The sequence below is a fragment of the Rana temporaria genome, chromosome 3 (genome assembly GCF_905171775.1).
Source record: "Rana temporaria chromosome 3, aRanTem1.1, whole genome shotgun sequence".
Lineage (NCBI taxonomy): Eukaryota > Metazoa > Chordata > Amphibia > Anura > Ranidae > Rana > Rana temporaria.
In genome coordinates this window covers 260,638,198-260,665,914 of record NC_053491.1, presented here as the reverse complement: position 1 = coordinate 260,665,914, position 27,717 = coordinate 260,638,198, and the positions used below count along the sequence as shown (strand labels likewise).

Genomic DNA, 27,717 nt, shown 5'->3' with positions numbered 1-27,717 from the left:
CCTTACAGCGCCTGGCCCGACAGGTCGCATTGCCATTGTAAGACCCAATGGACAGACGTGCAGACACAGACCTAAAAAAGGTCTACTCAGCTGCAGGTGCAGCGTGCCGCCCGGCTATTGCCCTAACCTCAGTCTCCAGAGCACTCAAGGTTTGGACCACGAGAACCCAAGCAGCCCTAAAAGCAGATACAGGGTCAGAATCAGTCATACAGACAATGGAGGAATTCGATCTTGCCGCCGATTTCATAGCGGAAGCCTCTATGGACCTGACTCGCAAAAATCATGGCTTTTGCAGTGACGGCAAAGAGGGCCCTCTGGTTGCGACATTGGGGAGCAGACAGCACCTCAAAACTAAGTCTCTGCAATATTCCGTTTAATGGCAAGGTGCTGTTCGGAAAGACCCTAGAAGAAGCTATTAGTCGAGCTACAGGGGGAAAGTCGGGTCTAATGCCGCAGAGACCTAGGAAGACACAGCAGGCCACCCGGCCAGCCCAACCAGACTACAAAAGGGCGTATGACGCCAGGTCATACAGGCCAGGACGGGAATATACAAGGCCCTACTGGAAAAATCCACAAGATTCTTTTCGGCGGAAGGTAAAGTCTAGAGCGGCACAGACCGTGAATATAACCCGAAAAATCTTTTTGACGGGTTAACCGCCCATCCCCCCCCAGGTTAATGTCCTTCGGGGAAGTATGGGCGGAAGAGGTCAAGGACCAGTGGGTCCGCAATACGGTCAGATACGGTTCCAAAATATCCTTTCAGAAGAAACCACCCAATACGGTGGTCCACACAAAATAACCGACAGATCAGAGGAAACGGAACTGCTTACAAGAATATTTAGACGGCTTACAGCAAAAGAATGCAATTTCGCCAGTGCCCCTATCCCAACAAGGAAAAGGGGCATACTCTCCAATCTTTCTAGTTCCCAAAGCATCGGGGGATCTCAGACCAGTTCTGGACCTGAGAATTCTAAACCACTTCATAGAACCCAAGACGTTCAAGATGGAGTCTGTATTTACAATCATCTCTGTGTTGCAACCAGGAGACTGGTTGATATCAGTCGATCTAACGGATGCATATTTGCACGTCCCAATCAACGAGAGCCACCAAAGATATCTAAGATTCTTGGTAGGGGAAGATCACTTCCAGTTCAGGTGTCTGCCGTTCGGCATCAGCACAGCTCCGCGAGTGTTTTCCAAAATCTTACTAGCCGTTATTGCAGTCATTCGCCTGAAAGGCATAAAAATATTTCACTACCTAGACGACATCCTGGTAGTAGCACATTCGAGCGGAGAACTGGTGTCTCAACGCGAGATGGTTCTAGAAATCCTATCAAAATTTGGCCGGATCAACAGGCAAAAGAGCCAATTGATTCCCTCACAACAGATGGATTATCTGGGACTGTTTTTCAATACAAACAGAGGCCTTGTCCTCCTACCCGAACGAAAGAAGGCAGAACTGGTAGCCTGCGTCAGCAGCGTGATGAAGTCAACATCGCTAACGGCAAGAGATTGTATGACCCTACTCGGGATGTTTACTGCAGCAAGCCCAACCATTCCTTGGGCAAGATTCCACACAAGAGCCTTCCAGGCAACCTTCCTGAACCAATAGGACGGTACCTCTCTTCACCAGAGGATTCTCATACCAAGCCGGATTCGACAGAACCTAGCTTGGTGGAAGTCATCAGAGAACCTGTCGCGGGGCATGCCCCTCAGCCCCGGGCACTGGGTTCCGATAACTTCGGGTGCCGGTCTTCAGGGCTGGGGTGCTCACTGCCTTGGCAGGCAGGTGCAAGGAGTTTGGAGCAAGACGGAATCCCGACACTCCAACCTTTTGGAGCTGCAAGCAGCATACATGGCCCTGCAGGCCTTCGAGAAACTGGTACAGGGAGCTTGAGTTAAACTAATGTTAGACAACAAGACAGCAGTAGCATATATAGCCAGACAGGGCGGAACCAAGAGCTTGCCACTTATGCAGGTGGCAACCAAAATATTTGTGTGGTGCCGAAGCACATCTGGAAGCCCTAACAGGAGCCTACATTCCGGGCAGCCAGAATTCCATTGGATCATCTGAGTCGGGAGTTCCCCGACAAGAACGAATGGGCCTTGAACCAGAAGTTCCTAGAACCAATCTTTTCCGAGTGGGGGACACCCTCAGTGGATCTAATGGCGACCCGAGTCAATACAAAGACACCCCAATTTGTGTCCAGGTTCCGTTGCAACAAAGCCTTGACCCAAGATGCCTTCTCCATTCCATGGGATTTTCCCCTAGTTTACATCTTTCCGCCGGTGCCGCTAGTAATGAGGACTTTGTTAAAGATTGCGAGGGAAAAGGTTCATACAATAATAATTCTACCCTTTTGGCCGCAGAGGCCATGGTTCCCTCTACTCCTACACATGGCGTCGGCTCCCCCAAGACTTCTGCCGCTAAAGAGAAATCTCCTATGGCAGTGCCAATGGGTTCACCCCAACCCGAACAGGTTGAAAACTGACGGCCTGGCTGCTGAATCAACCAGACTCCAGGCACAAGGCATTTCAAAGGAAGTAATCTCAACACTGTTAAAGTCTAGAAAGGCCTCGACCAATGTCACCTACAACAGGATTTGGGCAAAGTTTACAACTTTTGCGTTACAGAAAAATTTCGCTTCGGTGGATCCGAATGTGGCACAAGTACTGGACTTTTTGCAATCTGCTCTAAACAAAGGCTTAGCCTATAGTACATTGAAGGTACAAATTTCAGCTTTGTCGTGTTTTACAGGATACAGGTGGGCAGACGAACCACTGGTAAAACAATTCTTAAAAGCGACCATGAAAATTAATCCTCCAAGGAAGTCTCTATTTCCGGCCTGGGACTTAGGCACAGTGCTAAGAGCACTACTTCTGCATCCTTTTGTACTGGCAGAATCTTGTCCATTCTGGTTCCTAACACTTAAACAGTTTTTTTTTCTCACCGCCGTAACATCGGCAAGAAGGGTATCCGAGCTAGCGGCCCTGTCCAGTAAGGAACCGTACTGTATCATCCTTCCAAACAAATTAATTCTGAGGCCTTCACCAATAGCAACGCCCAAGGTAGTTTCAAAAATGTCACCTTAACTGGGAGGCAGTGCTACCTAGCTTTACATTACCTCCTAGGCAGAAAAAAAAAAAAAAAACTGGACCTCAGACCTCTGGACATGGTCAACCTTTTCTCAACTTACCTGCACCGTTCTCAACAAGTGCGCAAAACTGATTGCCTTTTCATCTTACCATCTGGGCCTAAAAAAGGACAAGCTGTTTCAACAAGAATAATCTCGACCTGGATCACCAAAATAAGAAAGCTCATGTATGAGGAACAAGGGCTGACGCCTCCTCAGGCAACTAGAGCTCACTCTACCAGAGGGGTGGCAGCCTCCTGGGCAGCATTTGCCAAAATACCAGTTGAGGAAATATGCAAGACGGCCAGTTGGAGTTCCTGCAAGACCTTCGCAAAGCATTAGAAATCTAGACGTGACGTCATCTAAGGCGTCTAGTTTCGGGAAATGCCGTGGTATCGGCACCTTTTCAGGCAAAATAAAGAAAGATTCACTTAAGCAGCATTTATTGTTGTCGTCCGAGTCTTGTATACATTTTCCCGCCCTAGGGTGTTAAATTAAATCCCATGATGTGCTGACGGGAGGACTGGCCAGGAAAACGGAAAATTGTTATTCTTACCTTCGGTAATTTTCCTTTCCTGGCCTGTCCTCACGTCAGCACAGCCTTTCCCTCCCTATAGTCTGTCGTCCGCCAAATTAGTGGAACAAGGACTGGGAGGAGGGGCCCCCTACTTATTAGCTAAAAGAAGGTGGTACTGGTGGACCGGAGGAGGGGATTAACCCATGATGTGCTGACGTGAGGACAGGCCAGGAAAGGAAAATTACCGAAGGTAAGAATAACAATTTTCCGTTTTCTTTAGTGACCCTTTAACAACTTGTCTGTTTACGATGCTTGGGGTAACAGGGCTGGTATTAACTCTCAGTCTGCTGGAAAGGTTTGGAGAGCAGAAGGCACTGTTTGGCGGAATCACCTAAGCAGGGTGCCAAGGCGTTCCGTCACATGCATCAAAACAAATGATATGAAAAGTCTTCCAGTTTTTTTTCAAACTAGCCACAGCTTGAGAAGCAAATCCTCCTTTCTGCTAGTATCCTGCAGAGAATGACCCTATATCTCAGTGTGGAAACATTGGTCTGTCTCCAGAGATCTGACACGCCTACTGCTGAGTCCATTGAAGAGGTCCACAATCAGAAAAGCTCATGCTCCTTGTTCATTGGAGAACTCTAGGTTTGACTCAGATGTTTGACCTCTGCAGAAAGACCACTGTTTCTACACATAGGGCCAGATTCACAAAGAGATACGACGGCGTATCTCCTGATACACCGTCGTATCTCTGAATTCCGTCGGTCGTATCTATGCGACTGATTCATCGAATCAGTTACGCATAGATATGCCTAAGATCCGACAGGTGTAAGTGACTTACACCGTCGGATCTTAGGCTGCAATTCCAGGCCGGCCGCTAGGTGGCGTTTTGGTTTATTTACGCGACGAATATGCAAATGAGGAGATACGCCGATTCAGAAACGAACGACCGCCCAGCGTTTTTTTTTTACGTCGTTTGCGTTCGGCTTTTTCCGGCAGATAGTTACCCCTGGGTCTATGAGGCGCAGCCAATGTTAAGTATTTTAAAAATTTTACGTCGTTTGCGTAACTCCTCCGTGAATGGGGCTGGACGCCATTTACGTTCACGTCGAAACCAATGACGTCCTTGCGACGTCATTTACCGCAATGCACGCTGGGTAAATTTGCAGACGGCGCATGCGCTGTTCGATCAGCGCAGGAACGCGCCTGATTTAAATACTACACGCCCCCTAGCCGCGGAATTTGAATTCCGCCGGGGGATTTACAAAACACTGCCGCAAGTTTTGAGGTAAGTGCTTTGTGAATTAACCACTTGCCTCAAAAACTTGCGCTAACCTATGTGAATTTGGCCCATAGAGTGAAAATCCTTCCCTGCAGCATGCAGATTTCTTAAAAAAGGATTACCTGTAAGGATTTACACACTTTTAATTTTAATGCACCTGAAATTTATTTAGTTGATATAAACTAAAATTTCAGTTGGGGTTTAAGATCCTAGGGGACACATTTAGAGCTCAATGCTGTGCACTGCAACGCTAGTGTAGTTGTGCGTTGCAGTGCTTTAAACAGCCTAGATGTGCGTTGCTGTGCTTTAGACAGCTCATTTAAATGAAAGAGCTGGAAGAAATAATGGCCTCCTTGGAATTCCTTTAACCGTGCAAGTTCCTGCTATCCTCTAACAACTCTGGCTGACAGCGAGAGCACTCATGCAGGAGAACAAGGCACAAACTGGGATCCAAAATTCCCGAAAGTTTCCGATTATTCCTATACTTGCTTTGTCAGAACATAAAATGTTAGCTCTCAAACCTGTATACCCTTTATTGTCCAATGCAATATTTAAATGTCTACTATTAGCCTATTGAAAAACTGTCTTTACCAAAGTAATACATGCATTTTTTTGGAACAGACAATAATTTTAGCTAATTTGTCTCATCTTACCTTCTATGTGAAGCTACTACAGGCAAAAATACATAGATTTTTTTTTTATCTTGATTAGTGCTGGTTTTAAATGAGAAGTTGGCCTTTTGCAATATTAATAATACTAATAAATACACCTGTTTTACAAAAAGCAAAAATGTGCATGTATTATTTTTTTGAATTTGAGCCTGCAAAGCATTGCAACTGTGAACAGTGGATTGCGGGTGCATTGTTCTGACTCCTGCAGACTATTCCTCCAGCCCCTGAAGCCCTAACCTTCAGCTACAGAGAAGAATAAAGAATCAATAGACTACAATTAGGGTGACATTTAAAAAAAAAATATGTTGAAAAATTATAGCAGCTACTGGAGAAGAGAGGAGGGTGTGGGCTGTGCATGCTGACCATCCTTTATTTTACACCTACAATATAGGTGTAATAGGAAACATGGTCTGAAAGATGGGTTAGCTTTTACAGCAACCAGTCCTGCTGTAAAGAAAAAAGTGCTAATTTTACACTATACCCTTAATTCGTAGCATTTTTAATGACTAAAAAACTATGTGTCTGCTACAAAGCACAACACAGTTACTTACAAATGATTTTTTTTTCTAAAGCTCCGTACACACGATTGGAATTTCAGTCAGACGGACTTTTTCCATTGGGAATTCCGACCGTGTGTATGCCCCATCAGAGTAATCCCATTGGATATTCCGAGGAATTCCATCAGAGTTTTGATAGAGAACATGTACTCTTTTACTCCGATGGAATTTCGTCGGAATTCCGATGTGAGTTTGGCCGGACAAAAGCCAGATCGTGTGTACAGGGCATAATGCGTCGCTGCAAAAACGAACATACAAAATGAGCATCCTCCCATCTCTACACTGCGAGGGTTAATTGATTGTTTTGTTTAAAGGGCAGTGAATAAGGCAAAATGAACCAGTGAATATCAGTGACCCCACCCCTTGTGACGTCAATGACCCAGCATGCCCTCAGTCAATGACATCACAAGGGGCGGGTTCACCAGGTGACATCACCGGATGGCCCCACGCCCCTTAGTTATTAAAGAGCGGGATCTGGAGGCCACCTTGTTAATGGGGCTTTTAGATTCCAATAAGCCCCCTGCCCGCAGACCCCCACAACCACCGGCCAGGGTTGTGGGGAAAAGGGGTCTTGTCCTTGAATTATTTTTCCCATCATGGGCGTGAGTGGGGCCCCATGTCAAGTTTTGCCTAAGGCCTTACAAAGCCTAGAGCCGCTTCTGCATTCTCCTTACTCTGGAGGTCAGTGAGAAGAGTGCCCCTTACATTCGAGGTCAGTGGCATGAATGTCCTTTATAATGGTGATCATTGAGAAGCATGTCCCTTACATTGGTGGTCAATAGGAAGAATGTTCCTCACATTGGTGGTTAGTAGGAAAAACGTTCCTCACAATGGTAGTCATTATAAAGAATGTGATTACCAAATTTTGAAAACTTCTGGAGGAACCTTATCATTGAACTGGACCCTGTTTGACAAAGGCTGTTCTCTAATGTTTACTTCCCTACTCTGCTACTGTTAGATCCAAGTTTATGTAGTGAGGTGAAGTAAGGGGTGAAGGAACTAGGTCAGCACAGAGAGTAATGAAGTCTCTAACACGTAGAGAGCGTCCTGCTGCACAGATGTAGTTCCCAGGAGGGGGTAAGCATGTCACTGACCACCGCAGTAAAGCCTCCCATCACGGTGGTCAGTAAAATCAGACAAGCAGGAAGTGAACAGAACACAGAAGAAATAGAGCAACTTCTGAGCAAAAACGAACAATGAGGAAGTGAAAATAGGAATGTCTGCAGGTAAAGGATGCTTATTATGAAAAAAAATGTTTTCCTTTACAACCCCTTTAAGCGGATGTTCCACTTTTGGGTGGAACTCCCATTTAAATGTACACAGGATGATCATCGAGCAGAAGCTGCAGCTGCTGATCTTTTATATCTGTTGCAGTGACACAGATTTTTTTTTAACCCCTTATGCCCCCTCCTCTCCTACACATACTATCTAATGCTGCCTAATGCTGTGACCAGTATATTAACCCTTTCCTGGTACAACTGAACATTAACCTTTTCAATTATATGATGCCACTGTATGTGAGCAGTACATTAACCCCTCCACCTCCTGCTCCCTCTGTGTATGACCTGTGGATTTTATCTATCTATTGCACCATTCTCCAGCCTTGTGTTTAACCCCCTCAGTACTGGCATGTTCCTTCATTTCCAAAAAATTGGGGAAAACAATTAGATCACCTCAGGGTGTCTACTTCTCAAAAAGGGATATTTTGGGTGTTTTCATACTGTTCTGGAGTTTTATCTTAACAGAAAGTAAGGGAAATGGGTAAAAAAATTAAACGGCAGTTTTTAAATACCACCAAAAAGAAAAAGCCATCTGTTTAAAAAAAAATGTATGTGTAGCGCCTGGCTACTTTCATAGCAGGTGCTGCTGTAAATTTAGAGGGGGGTCCGAGAGTTAATTGACTCTGACCATTATTTGGCTAAATTTAAGGCCTCTGTTCCAGCTCTGGCTGTACTGTGTGCAGCCAGCGTGGTGTGGGTTTCGAAGGCGCACGCTGGCGTAGGTGGAAGTGGGCGTGACTCCATGCAAATGAGGCGTGACCCCGTGCAAATGATGGGCCGAGCGCCAGACAGGTACGTATCACAAACTGCGCATGCGCCGTGATGTGGACGCATGCACAGCACCCCCCTGTGCCTGCTCACAACCACGCCGGCACAACTGCCTAAGCTACGCCGGATCACTGCGTACGCCGTGAACATAACGTACGCCCAGCCAGACACACGTCCAATGCACAATACACCAGCTTGTGTTCCCTGGTGCAGACCTGTGCATGTCTGTTGCCGGGTTGCACCTCATTTATGGGGAATAACTTTACGCCGGACGTACAACTTACGCGCATCTCGCGTAGCATGCGCACGTTCGTGAATCGGCGTATTTCCCTCATTTGCATGTTTGAATGGCTAATCAATGGGAGCAGCACCATGCGCCCAGCCCATATCTGCGCCCACCCTACGCCGGCGTGTGCAAGCCTGTAGTATAGCCTGTTTTTAGGCGCATGTTGGTTCGTGGATCTGCCGCACACATACGCCGGCGCACATTTGCACTTACGTCGGCGTAACGTGTTATACGTCAGCGTAAGTGCTTTGTGAATCTGGGCCATTGACTTTATTACAGCTCTCATCCAGTACCCTAGACGGCAGGAAGAAAGAGGTAACGTGCCACCCAAATAAAACCAGCAGCTCCTTCGGGGGTAGTGCTACATATGTAACATTCATTGGAGTGCAGCTTTGTGTGGTGGGGTAATTGTCAGTCAAACTATCACACCTCTGACAAATGACCTGGTAATGATGGGATATTATAGGTTGGTATTTAAAGTGATTGTAAAGTCTCATTTAAAAAAATAAAACAATAACAAACATATTATACTTACCTCCTCTGTGCAGTTGGTTTTGCACAGAGAACCCCAGATCCTCCTCTTCTCTGGTCCCTCTTTGCTGCTCATGGCCCCTCCCTCCAATCGAGTACCCCCTCAGCCAGCAGCTCTCTATGGGGGCACCCGAGCCGAATCAGAGCTCCGTGTATCCATTCAGACACAGAGCCTTTGTCCCAATCCCTCTCTCCCCTGATTGGCTGAATGACTTTGATTGACAGCTGCAGGAGCCAATGGTGCCATTGCTGTGTCTCAGCCATTTAGGAGGAGTGTCTCGGACGGCTAAGACACTCATGGACATTGCTGGAGAGATGGGGCTCAGGTAAGTAAATAGGGAGTGCTGGGGCGGCTGCTACACACAGAAGGTTTTTTATCTTAATGCATAGAATGCATTAAGATAAAATAAACTTTCTGGCTTTACAGCTCCTTTAAGTAGTTAAAGAAAGAGTGGTAGAACCTGCAACTTTTTAATATTCTCGAAAGCTGCAAATGTATTAACTTGCAATGTACTGCAGACCAGCGGCCGCTATAGGCAAAGCAACATACCCATACGCCTATTTCCAGGTTTGGGGCGCCCCCTTTCTGACATGTGTTGTGATTGTACACAGCACATGTCAGAAATTGGATGAAAGGTTTAGCACTGGGAAATTTTATATACAACTGTATAAATCAGACCAAAATTAGGGACAGAGGGACTTTGTTCCAAATCAGGGACAGTTGGGAGCTATGTTAGTGTCACTGATGATGTCAGTGGCAGTTAGTCAGTTCTCCCCAGCGTCAGTCAGTGTCAGATTGTCCACCGCGCCATTGCAGTCCCATTTCAAGTCGCTGATCACAGCCATTAGTAGTATTAAAAAAAAAAATCCAGTATCAATACAATAGTTTGTAGATAAATGCTATAAAGTTCATGAAAACCAATCAATATACACTTATTGTGATTTTTTTAATTAAAAACATGTAGCAGAATACATTTTGGCCAAAATGTATGAAGAAATTTGATTTTATTGGATATGTTTTATAGCAGAAAGTTAAAGATAATGTTGTTTTGTTTCCAAATTTTCATTTATATTGCAAAAATGAAAAAACCCAGAGGTGATCAAATACCACCAAAAATTAAATTAGCACAGTGCTGAATAGCAAAACATGGCCTGGTCATGAAGGGTTAACAAAAAGTAAAATTTTGTCAAACATAATGGTATTTTTTCCTTTTCATAGTATTAAAAAAAAAAGCAGTTATTAAATACCACTAAAAGAAAAAAACATCTGTCTCAAAAAAATGATGTAAAATTCATTGGAGTGCAACTTTGTGTGGTGGGGTAATTGTCAGTCAAACTATCACACCTCTGAAAAATTACCTGGTAATGATGGGATATTACACGCTGGTCAGTGGCCGCTGGTGCTCAAAATTTTTGGGGGGGCGCAAACGAAAAAAAAATTGCAGCCTCACTGTGCCCATCAAATGCAGCCACTGTGCCATCAATTGTCACCACTGTGCCATGCCATCAAACGCAGCCACTGTGCCATTAATTGTCACCACTGTGCCATGCCATCAAACGCAGCCACTGTGCCATCAATTGTCACCACTGTGCCATGCCATCAAACGCAGCCACTGTTCCATCAATTCGCACCACTGTGCCATGCCATTAAACGCAGCCACTGTGCCATTAATTGTCACCACTGTGCCATGCCATCAAACGCAGCCACTGTGCCATTAATTGTCACCACTGTGCCATGCCATCAAACGCAGCCACTGTTCCATCAATTGTCACCACTGTGCCATGCCATCAAACGCAGCTACTGTGCCATCAATTGTCACCACTGTGCCATGCCATCAAACACAGCCACTGTGCCATCAATTCGCACCACTGTGCCATGCCATCAAACACACCCATTGTGCCATCAATTGTCACCACTGTGCCATGCCACGAACCGCCACTGAGGCTGGTACTCCAGTAGTTGAAGAAAGAGTGGTAGAAGCTACAACTGTTTAATATAATCTATAGTTGCAAATGTATTTATATAGCAAAATGACATCTGCAAAGTGGTTAAATTATCCTGACTGGGCGTCATAAGTCATCCAGCAGGATAAGCCACTCGCCCGTGCCCACGGAGGCACGCAGTGCGGCGATCAGTGGTGCGGTGTGTCGCTCTAACACACCCCATCTCCGATCTTGGTAAAGAGCTGATGACGTTGGCTCTTTACCATATGATCAGCTGTGATCAATCACAGCTGATCACATTGTAACCAGGAAGTAACAATTATCGGCTTTTCCCCTATTCGTGCTGACAAGGCGCGGGTAGAGGAAAGCTGATCAGCAGCTCTCCTGTCGGGGGGGTTGATAAACAGCGCATTGATTATCAGACCAGAACCCACCAGGAATGCCCACTAAAGCCTATCAGGGATGCCCACCCATGCCCACCAGGGATGCCGAACCGTGGCCACCAGGGATGCAAATCAGTGCCCATCAAGGATGCCAATCTGTACCCATAAAAGATGCCAATCAGTGCCCATTAGTAATGTCTGTCGGTGTCACATCATTGGTGCCATCTATCAGTGCCACCTATCAGTGCACATCAGTGCCATCTATGAGTGCTTATCAGTGCCGCCTATCAGTCTCCATCAGTGCTGCATATTCGTGCCTCATCATCAGTTCCATAGGCGTGCGGCAGGTGTGCCCAGGCACACCCTAATCATCCTGTACAGCACAGATTTCCCCTACTGCCCACCCTTCCCTTCACAATGCCGCCGGCTTTCCTCCTCTCCTCTCCCACCAGCTGCTGTGAGCACACACAGGGGGATGTTTTAGGATGAGTGGGGAAGGGGTCGGTAAATATGTGATTTACTGGCCCCTTCCCTTTCTGAGTGAATACAGTAAGTGATCGGTAACGTGTGTTTGAGCTGTGGGGTGCACACCCTAATCCAATAGGCTGCGCACACCTATGATCAGTTGCCATCAGGGCCGTCTCATCAGTGCCTGTCAGTGAAGGAGAAATCTAACTAAGTTACAAAACTTTATAACAGAAAGTAACTTTTTTCACCCAAAAACTTTTTTTCACCCAAAATATTCGTTTTTTTTTAATTTGTTTAGCAAAAATAAAAAACCCAGCTGTGATCAAACACCACCAAAAGAATGCTCTATTTGTGGGAAGAAAAATATAAAAATGTTGTTTGGACAGCGCTGAAAGCTGAAAATCGTCCTGGGCAGGAAGGGGATGAAAGTGCCCGGTATTGAAGTGGTAATAAAAACAATGATTTGTAGGTAGCAGGTAATAAGCAGCCTTTCCATGGAGGGACACATTGTAACATCCATAGCACAGCCATGCAGTGGTTAATGTCTATGTCCGGAGGGATGCCGGGGATGTGCGTTTCTCTGAACCCAGAGGAGGCTGGTCAGAGCTCGAGGTGGGAGGTGTTTGCGCAGCGCTTGGTAGAAGGTGATTGGGCAGAGCTCAGGATGGGCGGTGTTTGGGCAGAGTTCGGTTGTAGGTGATTGGTGAGAGCTCAGGATGGGCGGTATCTGAGTAGAGCTCAGTGGGAGGTGGCGGGCAGCGAGTATGAGATCACAGGGCCTTATGTGAGAGGCCCGCTGTGCTCCTCATTTCCCCGAGCTTCCAATGAGAGAGCTCGGAGCCGGATGCCATCACAGCCCGAGTGACATCATCAGCACACTCCAGCTGCTGGCTGTGCGAGGAAACTTTCAATGAGCACATCTCCCCCTCTGTCCTGCCGTCATGTCCTGAGCTCCGCGCCTTCCTCCAGGCTGGGATCTGAGCGCACTGACACCACTCACATCAATCGCTTCCTTGCACTGCAACTCTCTGCACACCATGGGATTGCCTCCGCTGGAGTTCACTGATTGCTACCTGGATAGTCCTCAGTTCAGGGAGAGACTGAAATCCCATGAGACCGAGCTGGACAAGACCAACAAGTTCATTAAAGAGCTTATCAAGGATGGCAAGTCACTGGTGGCAGCACATAAGAGTAAGTGTGGGCATGGAGGGAGGGCACAGTGCCCATGTGGGGGGATTGGCACTCATCTATTACTCCTAGCACTGGATTATCATTATGGATGGGCAGGTATGGCAACTAAACCATGGCACCAGATCACATCATTACATGTTGTGTGACGTCATAGGATTACTACAGAACATTACACTGCAAGGATGACACTCCACAACACAGCCTGATACACCTGTCCTATGGAGGGTGACGCTGTGCTGTAGTCACATCCCTGGGTCCCGTCCTATGGAGGCTGACGCTGTGCTGTAGTCACATCCCTGGGTCCCGTCCTATGGAGGCTGACGCTGTGCTGTAGTCACATCCCTGGGTCCTGTCCTATGGAGGGTGACGCTGTGCTGTAGTCACATCCCTGGGTCCCGTCCTATGGAGGCTGACGCTGTGCTGTAGTCACATCCCTGGGTCCCGTCCTATGGAGGGTGACACTGTGCTGTAGTCACATCCCTGGGTCCTGTCCTATGTAGGCTGACACTGTGCTGTAGTCACATCCTTGGGTCCCGTCCTATGGAGGGTGACACTGTGCTGTAGTCACATCCTTGGGTCCCGTCCTATGGAGGCTGACGCTGTGCTGTAGTCACATCCCTGGGTCCCGTCCTATGGAGGGTGACGCTGTGCTGTAGTCACATCCTTGGGTCCCGTCCTATGGAGGGTGACGCTGTGCTGTAGTCACATCCCTGGGTCCCGTCCTATGGAGGGTGACGCTGTGCTGTAGTCACATCCCTGGGTCCCGTCCTATGGAGGGTGACGCTGTGCTGTAGTCACATCCCTGGGTCCCGTCCTATGGAGGGTGACGCTGTGCTGTAGTCACATCCCTGGGTCCCGTCCTATGGAGGGTGACGCTGTGCTGTAGTCACATCCCTGGGTCCCGTCCTATGGAGGGTGACGCTGTGCTGTAGTCACATCCCTGGGTCCCGTCCTATGGAGGGTGACGCTGTGCTGTAGTCACATCCCTGGGTCCCGTCCTATGGATGCTGACGCTGTGCTGTAGTCACATCCCTGGGTCATGTCCTATGGATGCTGACGCTGTGCTGTAGTCACATCCCTGGGTCCTGTCCTATGGAGGGTGACGCTGTGCTGTAGTCACATCCCTGGGTCCCGTCCTATGGAGGGTGACGCTGTGCTGTAGTCACATCCCTGGGTCCCGTCCTATGGAGGGTGACGCTGTGCTGTAGTCACATCCCTGGGTCCCGTCCTATGGAGGGTGACGCTGTGCTGTAGTCACATCCCTGGGTCCCGTCCTATGGAGGGTGACGCTGTGCTGTAGTCACATCCCTGGGTCCTGTCCTATGGAGGGTGACGCTGTGCTGTAGTCACATCCCTGGGTCCCGTCCTATGGAGGGTGACGCTGTGCTGTAGTCACATCCCTGGGTCATGTCCTATGGAGGCTGACACTGTGCTGTAGTCATATACAGTCACTGATTGCTGTATCTGTAGTCCTTTCCTGTGCAGAATTGTTGTGCTGCAGTCAGATGATTGTTGTGCACTGTAGACCTGCCCTTTTTTCAAGGTAACAGTGTGCTGTAGTCAGATAACTACTGTATACTGTAGTCCTGGCCAATGCAGAGTTAGTGTGCTGTAGTCCCAGAACTGATTGCTGTATACTGTAGTCCTGTCCTATGCAGGGATATAGTGTGCAGTAGTCGGATAAGTGCTTGCTGATCCCTGTAGTCCTGCCATGCGCAGTGTGTACAGTGTGTTGTAGTCATATACAGTAACTGATTTGTGTATACTGCAGTGATTTCCTGTGCTGTAGCTAAATGATCAATGTGCAGTGTAGTTGTATGCTTTGCAGCAGAACTGTGATCTGCAGCCATATAGCTAATCGCGTTCTACTGTAGTCTTTCTTGTGCAGCATTATAGTGTGCTGTAGTCCAGATCAATGATCAAGGTGTACTATAGTCCCTTCCTATGTAGGCTAACAGTGTGCTGTAGTCTTATAACTGATTGCTGTATCCTGCAGTCCTGTCATGTGTAGGCTTGCAGTGTGTTGTAATCAGATAACTAATTGCTGTGCACTCTAGTCCTGTTCTACAGGGTAGAGTTTGTTGCAGGTATTTTGCTGATGCCCTGCACTGTAGTCCTGTCCTGTGCAAGGTTTTAGTGTGCTGTAGTCATGTAACTGTCCCATGCAAACTTGCAGTGTGCTGTAGTCTGATAACTGATGGTGCTGTTCCTGTAATCCTATGCAGGGTTACATGGGGCTTTATTTGCTAAAGGTAAATCCACTTTGCACTACAAGTGCAGTCCCTGTAGATCTGAAGGGGACATGCAAGGAAAATAAACAGCATTTTGCTTGCACATGATTGGATTATAGAAATCAGCAGAGCTTCCCCTCATTTCAGATCTACCCCTCCGATCTACAGTGACTACACGTCCAAGTGCACTTGTAGTGCAAAGCTGATTTGCCTTCAGTAAATCAACCCCATTGTTTGTTTTGTAGTCATACAACTGATTGCTGTATAATGTTGTCATTTACTGTGCAGTGTTCTGTAGTAAGATAACTGATTGCTGTATACTGTAGTCCTATAACTGATTGCTGTATACTGTAGTCCTATAACTGATTGCTGTATACTGTAGTCCTATAACTGATTGCTGTATACTGTAGTCCTATAACTGATTGCTGTATACTGTAGTCCTATAACTGATTGCTGTATACTGTAGTCCTATAACTGATTGCTGTATACTGTAGTCCTATAACTGATTGCTGTATACTGTAGTCCTATAACTGATTGCTGTATACTATAGTCCTGTTCCATGCAGGCTTCTATAGTGTGCTATAGTCTTATAAATGAGTGCTTGCTTTGTACTGTACAGGCATACCCCGCTTTAAGTACACTCACTTTACATACACTCGCGAGTAAGGACATACCTGCGAGTTTATGTAAAGTGCCTGACAAGTACTGTACAGACATTTTGCAGCCGCAGTAGAAGGAGCTGAAGCTCCGAGAGTATAGCCCGCCCTGTTCCAGTGTGCCCCTGAGACCTTAACTACAGCTTCTGACACCCCACTACAGTCCCTGACCCCCCACTACACCCTAGAAGTGAAAAGGGGTATTGTTTCACTTTAAGTACATTTTCGTTTTACATACATGCTCTGGTCCCGTTGTGTACTTAAAAGTGGGGTATGCCTGTACTCTTTTCTTGTGCAGGGCCACAGTGTGCTGTAGTCATGTAACTGTCCCATGCAAGCTTTACAGTGTGCTGTAGTCCTATAAGTGCTGTGTACTGTAGTCCTGTGCAGTGTTCTGGAGTGCTGTAGTCAGATAACGGCTGTGCATTGAGATCCTTTTCTGTTGATGATTACACTGTTTTGTAGCAATATAATAAATTGCTGTGCACTATAGTTTATTTCTTTTGCATGGTTACAATGTGCTGTAGTACTATAACCCACTGCTGTGCACTGTTGTTGTTGTTATTTATTATTATTATTATTATTATACAGGATTTATATAGCGCCAACAGTTTGCGCAGCGCTTTACATCAGGGAAGACAGTACAGTCACAATACAGGAGGGATCAGTGTGTTCTATCCTTTTGTAGTGGTACAGTGTGATATTAAATATATTATTCCTATAGTGATTACTGTGGCCCCTCCCTATGTAAGGCTACAGTATGCTGTAGTCAAATAACTGTTTGCTGTCACTGTTGTCATGTTCTTTGCAGATTGCAGTATGTTGTCAGATAACTGATTTCTACACACTGTAGTCCTGTCCTGTGCAGGATTACAGGGTGTTGTGGTCAAGCAACTAATTGGTGTATACTGTAGTTCTGTTCTGTGCAGGGTTATAGCATGCAGTAGTCCCAGAACTGATTGCTCTCCACTGTAGTGCTGTTCTGTACAAGCTTACTGTGTGCTGTAGTCGGATAACTGGGTGCTGTGTAGTAGTGTTGTAATGTTCAATGCAGGATTACAGAGTGCTGTTATGCCGCGTACACGCGGTCGGAATTTCCAGCAAGAAAAGTTCGATCCGAGCCTTTGGTCGGAAATTCCGACCGTGTGTAGGCCCCATCTGACTTTTTCTGTCGGAATTTCCACCAAGAAAAGTTCGATGTGAGCCTTTTGGTCGGAAATTCCGACCGTGTGTAGGCCCCATCTGACTTTTTCTGTCGGAATTTTTCGACAGCAAAAATTTGAGAGCTGGTTCTCAAATTTTCCGACGGGAAAAGACCTTGTCTGAAATTCAAATCGTCTGTATGCAATTCCGACGCGCAAAAAAAAAACATGCATGCTCGGAATCAATTTGACGCATGCTCACAATAATTGAACTTAATTTTCTCAGCTCGTTGTGTTGTACGTCACGCGTTCTTGACAGTTGAAATTTTGTGTGACCGTGTTTATGCAACGCAAGTTTGAGACAAAATTCCGTCGGGGGGGGGGGGGGGGAATCCACGGTTTTCTTGTCGGAATTTCCGATCGTGTGTACGCGGCATTGGTCATAAAACTGATTTCTGTGCACTGTTTTCCTTTTTCCTGCCCTATGCAGGACACTGTAGTACTGTTCTTGGTAGGGTAACAATGTGCTGTAGTTATATTATTGATTACTGTAGTCCTGTTCTAGGGGGTTGTAGTCATATAAGTATTTGCTCTGTTTTGTAGTCCTTTACTGGGAAGGGTTTTACAGTGTGCTGTAGTATCTGATTGCTGGGCACTGTATTTTTGTCCGGCAGGATTATGGTGTGCGCTTATCATCTAGTGATTATTGTGTACTATAGTCTCTCCATGCACAAGGTTCTAGTGTGCTGTAACTAATTGTCGTACTCTATTCCTGTGCAGGATTGCAGTGTGTTTGCATTTGCTGTAGTCCTTTAGTGTGAGATTACAATGTAATATAGTCATATAACTAATTGCCTCTTCTTATACAGCAGGGATATGCAATTAGCGGACCTCCAGCTATTGCAAAACTACAAGCCCCACCATGCCTGTGCCTCTGGGTGTCATGCTTGTGGCTGTCAGTCTTGCTATGCCTCATGGGACTTGTAGTTCTGCAACAGCTGGAGCTCTGCTAATTGCATATCCCTGGTGTACAGGGTACAGTGTGCTCACTGATTGCTGTACGTTGTTTGTCATACTGTTGATATATACAATTTGTGTCTATAAGCTTGACACTATTAACTGCTGTATGACGTGTGAAGAATGGCGGCAGTATGAAATAACGCCAATTGTAATAGCTGGTATCGCTTGGTCATATAACTACAGCGTATTGTATGGGATTTTTTCATTACTGCGCTTTATTCGTGAAATTTAGTAATGTATTCTTTCTGATTGGATTTACCATCTTCCTATTTTATGTATTTTGGAATGTAGAAGTCATTTCACCAAGATTCACACTGGTATCACCCCTTAAAGAAGACTTTGATTTCTGTATTCCTCTTCTGTAAATATTAGAGCAGGGGTCTCGTACTAACGGCCCTCCAGCTGTTGCAAAACTACAAGTCCCTTGAGGCATTGCAAGGCTGACAGTTACAAGCGTGACTCCCTCAGGCAGAGGAATGATGGGACTTGTAGTTCTGCAACAGCTGGCGGGCCACTACTAGAGCCTTATTATGTTGGTCCAGCGGCTTTAGTACTTTCTTAGTCGGTGACAGATATGAGATCTCTAACCATGGACATTCATATATCTACATGCTTGTGCTAGATCAGGGGTCTTCAAACTACGGCCCTCCAGTTGTTCAGGAACTACAATTCCCATCATGCCTAGTCATGTCTGTGAATGTCAGTGTGTTACAATGCCTCATGGGATGTGTAGTTCTACAACAGCTGGAGGGCCGTAGTTTGAGGATCCCTGTGCTAGATATTTTGACTCGGAGTATAAAGCGGAACTGAACTCATCTCCCCTTGCTGGGGCCAACATCTTCACTTTGGTCTTATTCTGGGTTCAGGATATTCGGTCATCTTGATTGGCCAGGTTGAAATATTGTAACTCCTGTGCATGGGAGCTAATTTTTTCTGACAGTGGGTTTGCTAAGCGTATACACTGAGCTGAGCTGCGCATGCACAGCTAAGTATACATTCGACTATTGTGACCAGGCAGGTATGTTTTATTGCAGTAGAGACATGGCATAGTAAAACAAAGGTGGGGTGGATGGCGCTACGTACTGGTTACAAGTGGTATATAATTTAACACTATGTGAAAATGTGATATGAATGCTATATGTCCTCATGCATAAAACCAACCTGCATGGGGATATGATAAATTAAAAGTGACAGTGTCTGTGATTGTGATAAGAACACATATAAAAGGCATATACCAATAATAGTGAATCAACATAAATCACATAATACAACAAACTGTGTGGGTAGACTCAGTCCATAGGGCGTAAATAAACCTTATACAAAAAAGGTTCTCCAAAGAATTGCGTCCAATAGTGTTTCCCGCAAAAATTATATATAACAATATATTAGTAACCAAATATATATTCAAAGTGTGAGTGTGTGAGTGTGTGTGTGTGTGTGTGTGTGTGTGTGTGTGTGTGTGTGTATATATATATATACATACATACATACATACATACATACATACATACATACATACATACATACATACATACATACATACATACATACATACATACATACATACATACATACATACACTCTGGCCAAAAAACAATACACTACAGGTAAGGTTCTATACAGCGTACAGGAACTCGAGGAGTGCGGTTTACCTGTGCTCCACCAGATTCCCTCGCGGCATGTCTGTAATAAGGAGAGTGCCTGCTTGCAATTTTATTTTAGTTTTTTTCAGTTTTAGTTCAGCTTTAGGCTGGGTTCACACTTATGCGAATTTCCCCACATCCAATTCGCATGCCAAGAGATTGTGACTGGCTTTCAATGAAGTCGGTTCACACGGCTTCGGGACAGCGGCAGCCCACATTGGAAAAGGATCCTGTGCGTCTTTGGCTCCATTTCAGATGGGAATTCAGTCAAATTCTGACCTGATTTGCACCTGAATCGGTGTACAAGGATCCGCCGGACCCTTTGTTGGGACCTGTGCCTGCATCAGTGTGAACCCAGCCTTAAAGGAACACTAAAGGTTCGTTTTTTATTAGATCAATTGATTGCTGTAAGCAAGAGTATTTAAATATCACTTACCTTGTTTTTCCTTTTGACCTCCAAAATACAGTAATCCAGGTTTGAAAATGCCATTTCCTGTCTCTCCTCTTTTTGCTTTCCACCAGCATCTGAGCTGTTTTGCATGGTGGAAAGCAGAATGTGCTCACCCCCTTCCTATGACTACAGCCCTGTGTGAAGATACTCTCTTCTCCCTCACAGGCATGGAGGCTAAGCCTAATGGGAACTGTAGTTCCCATTAGGCCGTGATGTAGCAAGAATGAATGTGCACCGCAAACCAGGAAGTCAGTGAGAATAATGATTCAGGAGTGACGGAGGTGAATAAAACAGCTCGATTTCAGCAGGTATCAAACTAGTTATAATGCAAAACATTACTTTTTACTTTATCAGTTATTGTCAGACTTTAATTTAAGAGGAAAATATTTTTGTCTTTACAACCCCTTTAAAGTAATTGTAAGGCTTCTTTGTTATTTAAAAAAAAAAAGTCATACTTGCCTCAAATTTGCAGTTCGTTTTGCACAGAGTGGCCCCAATCCTCGTCTTCTGGGGTCCCCTGGCAGCAGTGGTAGCTTCCCCCCCCCCCCCCCCAGCATAGTATAACCCCCTAGGAGAAGCGCTCTCCCAGGGGGTTACCTTGCGTGTACGCTGCCAAGTCCAGCATTTGCGTCCATAGACACAGAATGCCGGACTTGGCCAGGCGCCCGCATTATTGGGTTTTATTGACAGCAGAGGGAGCCAATGGCTGCGCTGCTATCAGTCTATCCAATCAACAGCTGAGAAACAACGGGCAGAGAGGAAGAGCGCATCTCTGGCTTGGGGAAATACGGGGCTCAGGTGAGTAAAACGAGGGGTTGTCAGTGACAGAAGTTTTTTCACCTTAGACCCGGTTCACACAGGGGCGGCACGACTTTGGGGGTGACACTGCAAGGCGATCTCAAGACGACTTCTGTGTTGAAGTCAATGGGACCGCCCCCAAAGTCGTACAAGAACCTTTTTCTAAGTCTGAGCTACTTGAGTTGCTCCTATTAGAACCGTTCCATTGAACAGAGCGGAGCACGACTTGTCAAGCGGCTGAGTCGCCTGATGGGTCGCCCCAGTGTGAACCGGCTCCAAACACGAGGGCTTACAACCCCAGTATAATTCCAGAATATACCTAATTGGTCTCAAAAATGCTCCGCCTCCCCTCCAAACACCTATGACTAGCCGGTGTAGGAAAGATCTGTGTGTTTACCTATTTTAAGCCCACTATGAATGAATGAAAAACTTATAAAGCGCGGCGCATGCGAACTGAATCGCTTCTGGGCGCTAGTTGTTCGTGTCTCATGACATCAAAAGAGCATTGATCTGTCTTCTGAAAGTCAGGTGGTTTTCCTCCAACCGAATGCTGGTTGGTAAAGCGTTCCATAGTCTAGGACCCTGAAAAGCAAACCTTCTTTCTCCTTTGGACTTGTATTTGGTTTTTGGTACCCTGACCAGATTTTGGTCGGTGGATCGCAGAACGCGATTCGAATTGTGAGGTTCTATCTTGTCGCAAAGATATTGCGGAGCCTTCCCATGGATGCACTTATGTGTCAGGCAGAGTGCTTTAAATGCAATTCTGTCTTTTACTGGCAGCCAGTGAAGGGTTCTCAACGAAGGTGAGATTGATTCCCATTTTTTTTCCCCAGTCACCAGTCTGGCGGCCGTATTCTGAACGACTTGCAGATGGGAGATTTGGTACTTTGGGAGTCCGAGGTACAGGGCGTTAGCATAGTCCAGTCTGGAATTCACGATTGTTCCCACCACGACTGCTACGTCTTCTTTGGGGATAAATGGAATAAGTCTGCGTAGTAGGCGCAACAGATGGTGCGCTCCGCTGACTACTGACCCTATTTGTGCGTCCATTGTCATGAAGGTGTCGAAGATGACCCTGAGACTTTTGACTTTGGAGCTAGGGGTGATGATTTGGCCCAGAATGGGCGGGGGTGTCCAGGTTGTTGCCAGTTGACTCTTTCGGCTGGCGTGAAACATAAGGAGTTCTGTTTTTGAACTGTTGAGTTTAAGATAACTCTTTGTCATCCAGTTTTCTATCAAAGAGAGACATTTCTCTAAACTGGGATGATGATCCTTTTTGTTGCGGATGCGAAAATACAGTTGCGTATCGTCTGCATAAGAGTGATAGAGTAGTTCTTGGCTACTGATAATATCAAAGAGAGGGCGAAGATAGATGTTGAAAAGCACCGGTGACAGGGGGACTCCACATGACACTGTGCGCTTTTCCGACGTGAAAGAACCCAATTTAACTGTTTGTGATCGGTTTTCAAGAAAGGAAGAAAACCATGGTAAATCACCTTCTGCGACTTCTGCTACCTTGGCTAGTCGCATCGGTAACAGTTTGTGGTCTACCGTGTCAAAGGCTGCGTTTAGGTCCAGCAGAACCAGGAGACAAGATTCTCCTTCGTCTGCGGCCTCGAGGGCATCGTCCCATATTTTGAGTAAGGCTGTTTCTGTCCCGTGTCCGGGACGGAAGCCTGATTGTAATGGATCCAGTAGATTGTGGGTATCTAGATGCTGTTGCAGCTGTTGTACCACTACTTTCTCCATTATCTTGGAGAGAACATTTAGGCCTGTTATGGGACGGCGGTGAGTTGGGTCCTTGGGATCCAGGTTAGGTTTTTTTCAAGATGGGCTGGATTGTGCCCTCTTTCAACAGGGATGGCACTGTGCCTTCCTTAAATGACTGGTTTGTAAGCTGTGTGATGGGTGGTGCCAGGATGTCGGCACATTCCTTCAGCAGTTTGGTGGGGATGATATCATTGGGCGATGTGCTGTTCCGCAAAGCACCAATGATATTTTTTGTGGTATCGATGGAGATCGGTTCCAGAGTGAACTTTGTTGATTGTAGAGCGTTTCTGTGGGTGTTTTGTGGTTGATTGACGGTGGGGTTGAGGGGGGTATTGTTTTGCAAGATGCTTTCCCGGATTCTTTCAATTTTGTTGATGAAGAAATCCGATAGTTCATTACAGAACTCTTGGGTGTCTGAGTTGGGGCCTTGAAGACATCCTGGATTCATGGTCTGGGTGACCATCTTGAAGAGTTTGCGGGGGCGGTTTAGGGCGCTGTTAATCGCCATAGAAAAATGATGTTTCTTGGCTTTGAAGATTTCTTTATGATATCGTGTTGTTATTGCCTTGTAGATGATGAGGTTATCCTCTGCAGGGCTTCTTTTCCAGGCGGCTTCCGCCCTTCTGCGCTCTTGCTTCAGAAGCGACAGCTGGTTGTTGAACCAGCCAGACTTTCTTTTTCGGATGCAGGCTTTGCGTTTCGGTGCTACTAAATCGGCTGACTGTAGCAGGGCTGCGTTTATGGCATCCAGTGTATCTGTGGCTGTTTGATGTGGATGGATTGTTTTGATTCTGTTTCCCAAGGTAGATTTAAAGAGTTCCGAATGGAGCTTCTTCTGAGATCTAGCCCAGTGTATTGTCACCGGCTTGGGTGCTTTTATCACTGGGGGAATTTTGGAGATTATGAAATTGATTGCATGGTGGTCTGTCCATGGCAATGGTTCATTTTCTAAAATGCTTATTTTCAGATTTTGTCTGAAAATTAGGTCGAGTGTGTGACCTGAAGCATGTGTTGGCCCGCATATAAGTTGCTGTAGCCCTAATCCCTCCAGGTGATCGATGCAGGCGTCCGCAATGGGATCCTGTGCAGAGTTGGCCCACAGATTAAAGTCCCCGAGCAGCAAAAGGTGTTTGCTGTTAAGGGTATAAGTGGATATAAACTCCGTTAAAGATGGCAAAAAGTGCGATTTTTGGCCCAGGTGGCCTATAGCAGAGGAGAATGTGAACAGTCTCCTGGGGGGAAGTTTGAAGTTGAAGAGTAAGGGTTTCCATGAATGGAAGAGGATTTTGAAGGGCTGGTTTAGTGATTGTAATGTGATTCTTGTGGATCACCGCCAGGCCTCCTCCTCTTTGCCCTATTCTGTTTTCCGTTATAATGCGATAGTTTTCTGGCACCAATTCTCCGAGAATGGTGTTGCAGTCGTCTGAGAGCCAGCTTTCTGTAATAAAGAGGCAGTCTAGATCGTTTTGTAGTAAGAAATCGTGGATTTCTAATCGGTGTTTTACTGCCGATCTTGTGTTGATCAAAGCACATGATATGTGCTTGAGCTGGGTTAAATAGTTTACATTTTTGATGGTCGATCGTCGATCGAATCTCAAAAGTTGCTCTATTTTTAAGGCCTTTTTGGTGACGGCTGGTAATGCTGTTGCGAATTGTCTCAGACCCCGAATAGAGTCCGCAGAGTATCGCAGATTAGCCATTGTCGTCAGTCTTTCCTAATTGCGGCGGCCGCGAATGAGGCCTGGTCTGGCGCGGATGCGGGAAGAACCGCAAGACGCCGGACGTGATGGGTGGAAGACTGTCCAAGTGAGCCGTCACTCGTTGAGTCTTCTCTCCCCGTCTATGACCTGGTCATGTGTTCTGGCTCCCTTGTGTCTGCCAGTGGTGGCTGTAAGGGAGAGGAGGGAGTGCCACTATAGATGGGCCATAGTAATCCTATGAGTGACGTCACTGCTCCAGGCTTTTCCAACCATTAAGTGCTCTCTCCTATCCCCTGCAGCCAGTGATAGCTGACACAAGGGAGATCACATGACCGAACTAGAGTAGACTGAAAATAGGGAAGTATACAGATCTTTCTTGTACAGGATAGTCAGAATAGGTGTTGGGAGGGGTGAGGGAGCCATGTAGTAGGAAAAGTGTCACATATCCCTGCAAGTCCTCTTTAAGGGAGTATGTGGCAGTCTCAACCAGGCGATGCCCCCCAACGCATTTCACTCCAACCCCGGAGCTTAGTCATGGGGATCAGGGAGGGGGAGGGATATATCCCAGAATTCTACTTTAAAGGCAGAGACAGCCAGACAACTTGCATTTTCAGAAGCTCAGCAATTGCAGCTTACATATTTTTTAGTACAGCGAACCTATGTTTTTCCCCATGCTGAATAGACAAATTAAGGGCTTGTTTACACATGCAGCAATGACTGCCAGGTCTCTGCAAAGCGATCTACGATCTGATTGTTTTTCAGAGAAATTTGATAATCAATTAGGAGGTGATAATGTTGATGCATGGACCCCCCCCACACCTGGACTTGCAGTCTTTTCACCTCAGAGCAGCAAGGGAGTGTGGGGATGGAAGATGGATGCTTTGACATTTAGGGCAAAGTAACATTCTCTCATTTGAGTCTCTTTAATGTCCCCGCACCCCATCCTTGGCACACACTGACCTTCCTTTTGCTCCCCCGCAGTGGCAATATGGAAAGGAAACCCTGCGTAGGCTCATAGTTGCTGTCACATTAGAACATGAAAAGAGACTATGAACAATTCATAAGGTGAAGTATGGATTCATGACCAATAGCTTTCATTGACTAAATAGAGGCTTCATGCAAAATACAAAATGATTGCACATCTTGGCAATATTTAGGTCTGTGACTTGAACATAATTATCAAATAAGATACACAATGCAATTAACCTAGCGCCTACATTTTAGTGGATTGAGCAGTCAGTGATGCGTTTGATGATGATCCTGAAAATGCCTGTGGATATGAGCCGTGATCAGGCTGTCTTATCTGCAGCACAATCCTGCTATTAAATGGTTATTCTGTAGGCTTGATGCATCTCAATGTATAAAAATAACTCGTAGATTGGTGAATCAGCGATGCAGCGCAGCCCCAAGTGCCTGGAGTTACAGTGTGAATGTACAAGCCAAATATATTATGTGAGGATTCTTCTTCCCTATCTGCCATCTGAGCATATTAATCCTGCACCCAATTGTGCATATTGTGTGTTTTCTGTTTTGGATGCTTATTTTTGATGGTTGTCAAGTCATTGCATAAACAGCATTCTAGATCAGGGGTCTCCATACTTTTCAAGCAAAGGGCCAGTTTACGGTCTTTCAGACTTCAGGGGGGCCGGCTTCTGATCAGTGGGGGTAGAAAATGCCCCAGGGCCGAGCATCAGTGAGAATAAACACGGCCCCAGTGTTGGTGGGCAGTAGGAGGAGAAATAGTGCTCCATCATTGCTATTAGTCTAAGAAATAGTGCCCCATCGTTGGTGCCATTAGAAGGAGTAGTGCCTCATATCATTGGAAGCAATACTGCCCCAAGGGCCGGATGAAGGCTAGCAAAGGGCCACATCCGACCCTTGGGATGCAGTTTGGAGACCCCTGTTCTAGATGATAAGATGCTAATGTACTGAACAGCTAGGGCTCTTGCACATGGTGGTATATAAAGCATGTATCTAAGGGGAACTCACCCTGGCATTAACTGGTCCCCGAGTGTGGTTCAGCCCATTGTGCAGTGTGAGTACTCTGAACTGTGACCACTTGGAACAGGTGGTATCAGGCGCAGTCACTTGGTACGATTTTACTACAGTGTGAATGCAAACCTTGCCGGAGTACAGTTCTGTGTAATAAAACTGGGATCGCTGGTTTGGTTAGCGAGAAAGTGTGCCCGGGAACACTTCCTTCCAATCCACTGTGAGTGCAAGCCAATAAGGGGTGGGCAGGCTGGAGAATTGAACTCTGGAGCATTTTAGATAAACTGGTTTGGGTGTAAATACACCCCCAAGGTGCACATAGGCCATAATTTTGGGCACAGTTCACCCCCTTGGTCTGGTTCTTTTTATAGTGGGAGTGCTCCGAACCATGCCTGGAATTGATTTAAGAGTACTGTGCCTGGGACCACTTGGGAGAGGTGTTCTTGGGCATGGTTCACTTGTGGTCCGCTACGGTTTGCGTCTGTGTGGGTGCAAGCAATGTCAGAGAACAGAACTCTCCATAGATGATTGTATACAGAAGCAGGATCATTGTTTTGAGTAGCAGAGGTGGTAATGAGGAACAATTCCCCCATCAACACAGTCCGTGTTCATGAGGGAATCCCTCCTGCGAGCCATTGTGTTCTCTTGGGGGGTGCGCAGAAAGCTGTCCCTGCCGGAAGAACACAATGATTATTGCTAGTAGATATAGCCACTGGCAACAATTGCATGCTAGAAATCCAGAATGCTGGTTGTACAATGGATTAACTTGGGTACAATCAGCCTGCCCATAGATGGATCAAATGTTGGCAGTCCCTGCTCAACCAGTCTAAATTCGAATGATCTATGGCTGGCTCAGAAACGCTTCTTTTTATAGTCCAGTGTGAATGCAGACCAGCAGGGGAGTGGGGACAATCAAACTCAAACATGGTTCATTTCAAACTGAGGGCACCCTAAGGCCTGGTTCACACCAATGCATTTTTTTTGTGCATTTTCAGTTTTGCAGAAACACACAGTCCATTTAAAATGGTTTCCTATAGATGTAGTTCACATCTGTGAATTTTATGGAAAGGGCCAGGGACTTGTTTTTGGTACCATAGACTTAAATTGTTTAAAGATGTGTATTTAAAAAATGCAAGATGCACCTGCAACATGCACAAGTGTGAATCGGGCCTAAAGCCTCGTACACAAGACCGGTTTCCCGGCAGGAAAACTGCTAGGAGAGCATTTGGCCGGAAATCCCGGTGTCTTGTCGGGCTGGTTCCTCCATCGACATGGTTCCTGCCTCGACTGCGCAGGCGCAGT

The 27,717-nt window shown here is 46.1% G+C and overlaps 1 protein-coding gene across 4 annotated transcripts in view; it reads left to right on the top strand.

The window, feature by feature from the left end:
• The first annotated feature begins 12,564 nt into the window (after positions 1-12,564).
• The window catches only part of ARHGAP26 (Rho GTPase activating protein 26), a 644,209-nt gene continuing 629,056 nt past the window's right edge, over positions 12,565-27,717 (top strand). For 2 of the 4 annotated variants that reach the window (XM_040344603.1, XM_040344602.1), the window contains exon 1: positions 12,565-13,012. In XM_040344603.1, coding sequence (XP_040200537.1) covers positions 12,859-13,012 — 154 coding nt within the window. In that variant the 5' untranslated portion in view covers positions 12,565-12,858. The remainder of the gene's footprint in view (positions 13,013-27,717) is intronic. The other 2 variants (XM_040344605.1, XM_040344604.1) reach the window with 1 other exon arrangement.